The sequence below is a fragment of the Triticum urartu genome, unplaced genomic scaffold (genome assembly GCF_003073215.2).
Source record: "Triticum urartu cultivar G1812 unplaced genomic scaffold, Tu2.1 TuUngrouped_contig_6518, whole genome shotgun sequence".
Lineage (NCBI taxonomy): Eukaryota > Viridiplantae > Streptophyta > Magnoliopsida > Poales > Poaceae > Triticum > Triticum urartu.
The window spans coordinates 3,031-12,913 of record NW_024117285.1 but is presented as its reverse complement, the minus strand read 5'-3'; the positions used below and the strand labels follow the sequence as shown (position 1 = coordinate 12,913).

The 9,883-nt window shown below is 44.9% G+C and overlaps 1 protein-coding gene across 2 annotated transcripts; it reads left to right on the top strand.

Moving 5' to 3' along the window:
• Window positions 1-259: 259 nt before the first annotated feature.
• On the top strand, window positions 260-4,853 carry LOC125530723 (probable protein phosphatase 2C 41). 2 transcript variants are annotated; one of them, XM_048695122.1, is made up of 6 exons: window positions 260-436; window positions 584-799; window positions 1,375-1,617; window positions 1,700-1,976; window positions 4,094-4,248; window positions 4,425-4,853. In XM_048695122.1, exons 2-6 carry the CDS (start codon window positions 761-763, stop codon window positions 4,563-4,565), a joined length of 855 nt encoding a protein of 284 aa, XP_048551079.1. In that variant the 5' UTR covers window positions 260-436; window positions 584-760; the 3' UTR covers window positions 4,566-4,853. The 2 variants fall into 2 exon arrangements, with proteins under 2 accessions (XP_048551079.1, XP_048551080.1); XM_048695123.1 differs by having other exon boundaries at window positions 276-436; window positions 591-799.
• The last annotated feature ends 5,030 nt before the right edge of the window (window positions 4,854-9,883 follow it).

Below are 9,883 nucleotides of genomic sequence, written 5' to 3'. Positions count from 1 at the left end.
CACGCGCAAACCTGACGAAAGGAAAAATACCCAAAACCGGAGGCCCCCCCGACCCTTAGCGAGAGCAGCTCAGCTCCTTCGCCTCCATCGCTCAAGGCCTCGAGCTCTCCTCCATCTCCCCTGCGAATCTCCGAGCTCGTCCACCGTTCATTCCGCCTGGATGGTGTGGCTCGATTAATCCGGTGCATGAGCCGGGTCTATGTCAGTGTGGGCCCGCCGTCTGTACCCTGCTGAGTGTTGACCCCCGGAAAGGCCCCTCCCATAGACTTCTTCGTCCACACGCGCAAACCTGACGAAAGGAAAAATACCCAAAACCGGAGGCCCCCCCGACCCTTAGCGAGAGCAGCTCAGCTCCTTCGCCTCCATCGCTCAAGGCCTCGAGCTCTCCTCCATCTCCCCTGCGAATCTCCGAGCTCGTCCACCGCTGGATCGATCGGTGAGTCGACCCGCTTCGCCGGAGAAAACCACGATTTTTTCTTTTTCTTCTTCTTTTCTGTGGCCGTTCTTTAATTCTGCTTCCGGCCACGCCACGGATCTGACTGAGGTGATCGAATTCCCTCGCCATCTTTTTGCTTGCCGTCAGGGTGCAGAGTTCCATGAAAGAGGCGCGGTTTTGGGAGGCCGTTGTAACCGAAGCCGAGCCCCGTGGTGTCCCGAGACGGGTCTCGCTGGCGGCGGGGGCTTCCTATTCTTCTTCTCCGTCCGGCTGCTCTATCTTGTTTTAGTTCACGGGTTGGAACTGGTTGGGAGTTTACGAGATATGGCCAGGTTTTGCTGCTTCGGCGCTGGTTGCTCCGAGGTAAGTTTTGTTTCCTTCCATGTCCCAGTATTTTCTTTGCTAATTGCATGTTTTTTTCTGCATAAATAGAATAGGATTTTTCCTGTGAGGCTGTCTGTACAGAATATCACGTGATAATTCGGGAAATTAAGTACTCCTACGATGATATCTAGAGCATGTGGCTCCTAGTGAGCAAAGCTGTACTTTCTTCACGAATTACACTGCCTTTGATATGGCACAGATTTCACTGCCGGTGACATATGCTTTGTGGTAATCTTTTAATTGACTAAAGTTGACTTATTGGACACAAAAGCCCATCAGCCCTCATCTTTTTTTTTTGAAACTAGCCCTCATCTTCTTATGACATGATTTTCGTTAGTTGTTGACTGGACTATACCTGCTCTGTGTTTCCTTTCAAAAAGGAAAAAGAAGAACTACACCTCACCTACTCTAAGATGCTTTTTATAGTATTCCTAGAAGTAAATTTATTGATACTTGAAACTTTTTAACTAAAAATTGTTAGAAGCTCGTCGAATGCATTGGTTGGAAGCTATATTGGTTAATTTACTCTTGCTGACTGTTCTGTTTCAATATAGTTGACAGGGCATGCATCAACCACCTCTGGTAAAGGGAAAGGCTGTCAGGGCCAAGTCAAGGTTAGCTACGGGTTTAGCCTTGTAAGAGGAAAGACAAACCATCCGATGGAGGATTTTCATGTCGCAGAACTTGCTGAAGTGAAAGGAAACGAGCTTGGTCTTTTTGCTATTTATGATGGTCATTTAGGCGATACTGTTCCTGCATACCTACAGAAAAATTTGTTTCCTAATATTTTGAACGAGGCGAGTTTTCGACATCTGTTTCAATACGAATGGCCCATTCACTAGTACTTTTTGTGATCTTAGTTTAATTGGGTCATTTCAGGAAGAGTTTTGGACACATCCGGACAGAGCAATCACAAAGGCTTATGAAAAGACGGACAAGGCTATTCTGTCACATACTCCAGATTTGGGACAAGGTGGCTCCACTGCCGTAACTGCCATCCTTATAAATGGCAGTAAGTTGTGGGTAGCTAATGTTGGGGATTCGCGGGCTGTTCTTCTGAAAGGAGGTGAGGCCATACAGATGTCAATTGACCACGACCCGAATGCAGAGCGTGGAGCTATTGAAAACAAGGGTGGTTTTGTTTCAAATATGCCAGGTGGGTCTTCTATTTTAACATTTTTGATTGAAATCATTGTTACAGGCTTGCATCCAGTTGTTCATCTGATATTTGATTCACTAATCTTGTTCTGGAATATCAGGATACTGCAAACGCAGAATATTAGTTCAAATGTTTTGTACTAGTGAAAAGTTTTTAGTGATGTCAAAATGAAAAACGTATCCGCTACTGAATACTGCTTAGATTAGTGATATGCTTGCTATATTCTTGCCATTCTTTATTGTTAAATTATATGAATTTTTTGACCTGCCATGTAATGTACTCCCTCCTCCCCACAATATAAGATCGTTTTTCAAGCTAACATAGCTTGAAAAACGATCTTCTATTGTGGGACGGAGGGAGTAGTTAGCTAATCTTAAATTATCCAGAAAATGTTGGAAGTGCTTTACTTTTTAAAATTTATACACAACTGTAACAAGTGGATACTAAGCCCCGTGGTCAATATTGGATCACATAAAACGATGTAAGTGTTCAGTATTGTGATTCTAATACAACCAATATTATTACACGTATGCAGCAATTATTTTCCGTCTACTTTAAGGTTTTCAATGAATTTGATAATATTATTATAGCACTACTCTGTATTAGCTAACCTTAAAGTGTCTGAACAAATAAGAAGTACTAGTGTTACAACTCAAAAGGCAGAAAGCTTTGTAAATCCATCCTTGTCAATTCAATTTTTTTTTGAAACTCTTGTCAATTCATTCTTGAGAAAGTGGCAATAGTCACCATCCCTAGTCTTATGCATTATTTTTCACGTAAGTTCCACAAGGGCACAAGGCCCTAGCACGAAAAGCCAACAAAATATCTGCTCTGACATATATTAGAGTATCAGTATGTTCATCATTGTTGCCTTTTTCCACCACCATAGCATGCTTCTGATAAAAATCAATAATTGCCGTGAGAATGGACGCTAGTGATGACTATAAATACAAATATGCAAGTTTAGCCTCAACGTCTTCTTATGAAAAGAATGACAGTTGCGGGCAGGAGGCATTAAATGCCAGAACAGTATTACCTTTAGTTGTTTAGTAGGATGTGACTGATATTATCTTGTATTTGCGATTAGTAGCTAGTAGGTACAAAAATTGAAAGGGCAGGAGTAATTTTGATGCATCTGACCCGTGGCTACAAAAATTCTTATGTTAATGGTATCATGCATTGTGATGTCGACATTGATTCACATCGGGATGGCTTGGAGAGGACTAAGGTATTGAAAGGGGAGACATACATAGTGGGGATAATTGAAAGGGGATACAAACATAGTATATTGGGAATGAGTGAACTATAGGGATGATGGAGATTTCTTTGTTGCTTGAACCTTGTCAAGTACAAGCCCTCCTTTTGTAAGGATGTAATCAACCTTAAGGCTCCTAACATGACTCAGAACTTCTGACTATCTGGATAAGGATTTTTTAGCCCATGCTAAACGTTAACAAGTCCTGAACAAAGACACTGATTAAATACTCGCTTACTCCATTTCGCCTATCTTTTCTGCTAGTCCTGAACAAAGGTACCGACAAAATATACTCGTTTGCTTCCTCACGCTCTATCCTTTCTGCCTTACTGGCAATCTGCTGTCCGAGTTGCAGAAGAGCTCGCTACACTACTAAGAAGAGCATAAATGCGTGTTGAAAAGGAACATGGAATGAAAAGGTGACGATGCAGAATGATAACATGGTTTCTGCTGAAAGGTTGTGAATGAGTAAACGGTAGCCACGGAAATGTAGAACATGATCGTGTGAAGAAAATGGGATCTTAATGCCATCGGTACACCATGTAGCAGTTGCTGATTGATACCACCAATTTTGTTCAAACATTGCACTGATTAAGTAATAAACGAGTGTAGTTCACATCAAGGGCAGAAGTTTTTTAGTTGAGCCAGCCTCAGCAATGTGGCAGCAGAGTAGAATACAAACGACAAAAATTGCCAGGACGTACACTGGTGCAGCTTGCGTGGCATCCACTCTTGTTTCTAGTTAACTCCATGGTTTTATATATAATAGCCTGTTAACTCTATGCATTAGTGTCTTTTTCTATAATTGCCTAGATATGTTTTTGTGTTTGTGCCTGAAATATGATGCTGTAATTTACAGGAGATGTTCCCAGAGTCTGTGGTCAGTTGGCCGTGTCCAGAGCGTTTGGGGACAGGAATCTAAAATCACTTTTGAAATCAGAGCCTGATGTGAAAGTTGAAGATATCGATCACACTGCTGAGCTAGTTGTCCTTGCGAGCGATGGAGTTTGGAAGGTGTGGTTTGTTACAGATATAGTGGATTGCTGGGATAAAACCTAGTACTCCCTCCAATCCAAATCAATTGTCGCAGCTTTAGTACAAAGTTTTGTACTAAAGCTGCGACAATTGATTTGGATCAGAGGGAGTAGCACATTGGTTGATATATGCTTATACTTGTTTGTGTCAACCAGGTAATGAACAATCAGGAAGCCGTTGATGTGGTGAAAAGGTACAAGGACCCACAAACAGCTGCCAAGCAATTAGTCGCCGAAGCAGTGAAAAGAGACAGTAAAGATGATATATCATGCGTGGTCGTTCGGTTCAAGATGTAAATTTGTTGCAGGCAACTCGTGAAGAATTGTCACCGAGAGGAGAGCACAAGGAATTATAACAGCAAAACATAGCCTGCTTGACAAGGATAGTGGTAATGCAAAAGAATAATTCTCTGGAATGCTGGCTGTAAAGGATGTGTTAGCTTGATTGTAAGTTCATATATAAATATGCTAGAATTCTTTGTTTGGTGATTCCAGGGTACATGCGAGTGGGTCCAAATAGCCTTCTTCTGTAAATAATGGTTTTCAGATATTCAAAGTTCAGGGTGCTCCGTTGTGAGAGCTTTTTGGGTGGGTTGTCTTCATCTTCCAACTTGGAGTTTACCCAAAATTGGGTAAAATTAATTTTAAAATGGGCGATTTTCATGTTTAAAATCAAGGGCAACTCATTGCTTTTCTACAAAATCACAAACAGTGATTGCGATTTCGGGTATGATAAAATGTGAATAACTCCCAGTTTTTATAAGCATGTATGGGCCTGTTTGGGACTGCTCCACTCCCTAAAATTCATCTCTGCTCTAGAAATTACAAACCAAACAGGGTAGCTCCACAATATGCCACTCCAAGAAAACTAAAATCTAGGGTACAACTCACTATTTTTTATGAAGCTCTTGAGGGAGTGCTCCGTTGGAGTTAAGTGGATACCCTTTTGTTTTTTCCCACGACATTCATTCAAATAGACTCTTTCCACCAAATTTCTCATTCTTGAAGCTGGAGCTACCTGGAAGTCAAATATGATAAACTGCTCTTTGTGGAGCTGCAACTCCTATATGCAACTGCTCCAAAGTGGGTTTGATGAAGTGAAGCTGATTTTGATAGAGTGGAGCCGTCCCAGACATGCATTATTTGATAAAATGTGGACCTGAAAATTTTAGGCAAAACTATATACATAGACACGCTAGAAGAAACCGTGCACACTGTTTTATGCCCTCTTCGTTTCCTACACTGAAAATTTGCGGCAAAACAATGCACACTGTCTTTTCGTACAACATTTCACAGTCGCAGGTTCATAGTTGCCAGACAAGTGCATTCATAAAGCTTCTCAGGAATTCGAAAATTTCCATGTACACTTTTGATTTTTGGGAGCACCGGGCTGCCCAAAATGCGCGTCATCGTCCTCCTCTATCCGAAGAGATTCACAGGGCACCGAGAAAGGGAAGCCATGGTCGACTTGTTGGGCTACACACACAAAAAAAAGGTCGATCAAATTGCTACCATGAAGAGCAGATTATGCCTGAATTGTTCGACGAAATGTAAATCCATCCGCAGCTTATGATCTGGATAGTGCTTCTCATCTTCCATCGAGATGCTATCATCCATACTTTTATGTATCCAGTAAGCTCGTGACATAGAAATGTAGGTGACATTCTGAAAAAAGTGTATCCATCCGCACCATAAGCAGCGGTTGCATTTACAACAACTCTTGTTCGTTAGCAGGTCCTATCGTACACACGTGGACTCCACATAGGCTCCGGGCGGTGAAGTGCTAATGTGCACCTGGAGAGATGGGAACTAGCCTTGTCGGGTTTTCTTCCAGCCCGGTGCTTAGCACATCTTCAACGACCCACAAATTTTCTTCTGACCAGTCTGCGGATACAGATGCAGAAGGCTACCCAATGCTATTCTGTATATATCCGTCAGTAAGGGCAATTTTAAATTCAAATTTAGTCTGATTCACGCAACACGCAAGATCACATGGCCGATCACAATAAAAAAGACGCAAGTATGTTTAGTTTTTACAAGTCCGAATTCAAAAAACATCAGCCCGACAGTCCGTGGAATTTTCTGCCCTATTGAATCGGCAATCCCAGCCTGTTCCACGATCAAGGTGTCGTCGTCGCCGCTGTAAACAGCCTCCACCTCCGCCTCTGCCGCGTCCTCATTGTCCGCCGCCGCCAACTGATCTTTCTGCCGCTGCAACATCTGGTAACAGAAGGATTGCACGATCATTCTTGCGTCGGCATCCAAAGAGTCAACATTCTAGGTTAACATCTTGGCGTCCTCCGCATTGGCGGCGAGCTTCACCTTCTTTTCCTCGAGCCCGGCCTTCTTCTCTTTGATCATGGTCCTCCTCTCTTCGAGCTTGAGCTTCTTGTCCGTCACCTCCATCAACAATTTGAACATCTCCGTCTTTTTCTCCTCTTGGAGGTCCGAGCGCTTCACGCATGCCTCCTCCTTCTTCGACAAGATGTCCTCGAACCTCTCCGTTAGCTTGGCTGCCGCACCTTCTCGCTTCGCCCTCTCCTCCTCCCACTTCTTCTCATATATAAAAAAAATCTTCTAACCTTCTTCGGCGATTCTTGAGTTGGGTCGGTAGGGTCACTGGTTTCTTCCTCGTTGGATTGGGCGGTGGTCTTGGCTATGAAAATGTTCCACTTTGGTTGCGCATTCAACTTCAACCAAAAATGCATGATGGTGAAGTTTTTCTTCTCCAACTTCTTGTACACCAAACAAGCATGAGAAGACTACAAAATAATGCATATCTGGCTAGTGATCAACAAAACTATGCATATCCCGCAAGTGAGCAACAAAACAATGCATGTCCAGCTAGTGATCAACAAAACTACGCATATCCGACAAGTGAACAACAAAATAATGCTTGTCCGGCTAGTGATCAACAAAACTATGCATATCCGGCAAGTGAGAAACAAAAGAATTCATGTCCGGCTAGTGATAAACAAAACTAAGCATATCTGGCTAGTGAGCAACAAAAACAATGCATGTCCGGCTAGTGATCAACAAAACTAAGCATATTCAGCTAGTGAGCAATAAAACAATGCATGTCCGGCTAGTGATCAACAAAACAATGCATGTTCGGCTAGTGATCAACTTACTTGCTCAGTGATTAGTGCACCGCTAGGCCACCATGCGATGAGATACCTCAAGTGCCTGCAATACTTGGATACAGCCTCTTAGATGATGTACCATCGATGGTTGAGGGACTTTGATTCATGGTTGCATATGACCGCGTCGGAGTAGGGGGCGAAATGCTTGTGTTTGTGGAACCAAGTGTGACTGTTGTTCCAAAATGTTGTGCCCTTTTGCTCCATGCCAGGGATCGGATCAAGGCTAGTGGCCAACAATGCATCGCACAACAGCTCGTCCTCCCACATGATGAAACTTTCTCCTATATCCTTCTTCTTCGGATTGCCGGCTGTATCATCCGGATCATCGCCCTCGCCGTCCTCCCCCTCCTCTTCCTCCCCCTATGGCTGCTATTGTCTAGCGGCCCAATGTTGTTGCTGTGTGCCCACGCTGGTCTGGGTGTAGGACTGCTGCATGCCCGTCTGGGTGTAGGACTGCGTGTCCTGTCCTGGACCCTATACCAGATCCAAAACCTGTTGACAGTGATGAGGAAATGGAAGATGAACCTCCAATCTTTGCTGAAGAGGAGGCTGGTCCTATGTAACGACCCGAGGCCGACGCTCTAGAAGCCTTCCAGTTATTTCGTTATCGCCGTGTGATTTATTTTTCTTGTTGCATTTCATCATGGCATCATGTGCATTGCATCCGCATGTTTTCATAAAACTCGTAGCCGTTCGCAGTTGCCGCTTCTTCCTCGTCTCCGTTGACCTTTTGTCAGGCCCCCTTGTCTTCATCGACCTCTCTCAGACCCCCTAGCATGCACGTCCGGAACTTTCCGAACCCGAATCGGGCTGTCGTTACCGATGGGTGCGGATCATCCCCAAACATCCCTAAAATATCTTCAGTTCTTTGTTGGACTCTCCTAGCCTAATTTTCTCGACCATCCAATTTAAATAGGAGGGCCAAAATGGCACCTAACCTAATCCACCTGCTATATAATCACGGCAACCCTAAAATCTCGGACGGCTGTCCCATCCAATCCTCCTCCCCACCGCCAGTTCTCTTCCACCTCGGGATCCCTCCCGATCCATCTCCACCCAACTAGATCGCTGCAACCATCCACCTGCCCAAATCCCCTCGCAGCCACAGCCTCCTCCCCTCGATCCACCGAATCCCGCAATCGAGGCCCCGAGGTCCTCCCACTCGATCCCTCCCCGAGCACCTCGTGCCTGGCTGCCGCTGCTCCCATGCGCTTCCAGGAGCCCCTCTGCCTCTGCCCGAGCTCAGCTCCCCATCACCCTCGACCCCGCTTCGTCGTCCGGCCGACACCGGTGACCGGAACCTCACCGGAGATGAGTGCCCCGATAGCCCCAGTCCGTTTCCCCTCCTGCTTCTCTATCTCTCTTTCTCAGGATCTCCCTCTCCCTGTTTTCGCTCACAGGATACCACCATGGCCACTGCATCAAGCTCAGTCGCCGTTGTTTCGTGCCGTGAATGGATGGATCCATGCTACCCGCGCCCGGATCTGCCACTGCCGCGTCATTCTGGCACCCCGCCACATCTCCACCACCCTTGCCTCCTCGCGCTTGCGCTGCCATGCCTCATCATCGCAGCCGAAAGTCCCATCCCCAGCGTCGCTGACACGTCCATTTTGCATCATGTTGACCTACCGTTATTTATAATGTTTTAATGCATAATAATGCTTTTTGGAGTAATTTGCAAGGTACACACAAAGAGAGAGAACTCTGGCAGCTGGAAAATTGAACCTGAAAAAGTTACGTCAGGCTACCTATTTTGCACAACTCCAAATGAGCTGAAACTTCACGAGGAATTTTTATGGAATAAATAAAAAATACTGGAGCAAATAACTACTGGAGGGGGTCCACCTGGTGAGCACAAGACAACAGGGCGCGCCTGGCCCCCCAGGCGTGCCCTGGTGGGTTGTGCTCAGCCCAGCCCACCTCCGGTGCCCATCTTCTGGTATATAAGTCATTTTGACCTAGAAAAAAGGAGGACATCCGGGACTAAGCGTCGCTGTCTCGAGGCGGAACTTGGGCAGGAGCACTTTTGCCCTCCGGCGGAGCGATTCCGCCGGGGGAACTTCCCTCTCAGAGGGGGAAATCATCGTCATCATCATCACCAACAACTCTCCCATCTTGGGGAGGGCAATCTCCATCAACATCTTCAACAACACCATTTCCTCTCAAACCCTAGTTCATCTCTTGTGCTCAATCTTTGTACCGGAACTATAGATTGGTACTTGTGGGTGACTAGTAGTGTTGATTACATCTTGTAGTTGATTACTATATGGTTTATTTGGTGGAACATTATATGTTCAGATCCAATATGCTATTTAATACCCCTCTGATCTTGAGCGTGATTATCATTTGTGAGTAGTTACTTTTGTTCTTGAGGTCATGGGAGAAATCTTGTTGCAGCAAAGTAATATGTGAATTTTATATGTGTTCGATATTTTGATGGTATGTATGTTGTGATTCCCTTAGTGGTGTCAT

Coding starts and splice junctions, on each gene's coding strand:
- LOC125530723 (XM_048695122.1), top strand. CDS start 761: ATGGCCAGGTTTTGCTGCTTCGGCGCTGGTTGCTCCGAG. Junction 800..1,374: donor TCGGCGCTGGTTGCTCCGAG/GTAAGTTTTGTT, acceptor GTTTCAATATAG/TTGACAGGGCATGCATCAAC. Junction 1,977..4,093: donor TTTTGTTTCAAATATGCCAG/GTGGGTCTTCTA, acceptor TGTAATTTACAG/GAGATGTTCCCAGAGTCTGT.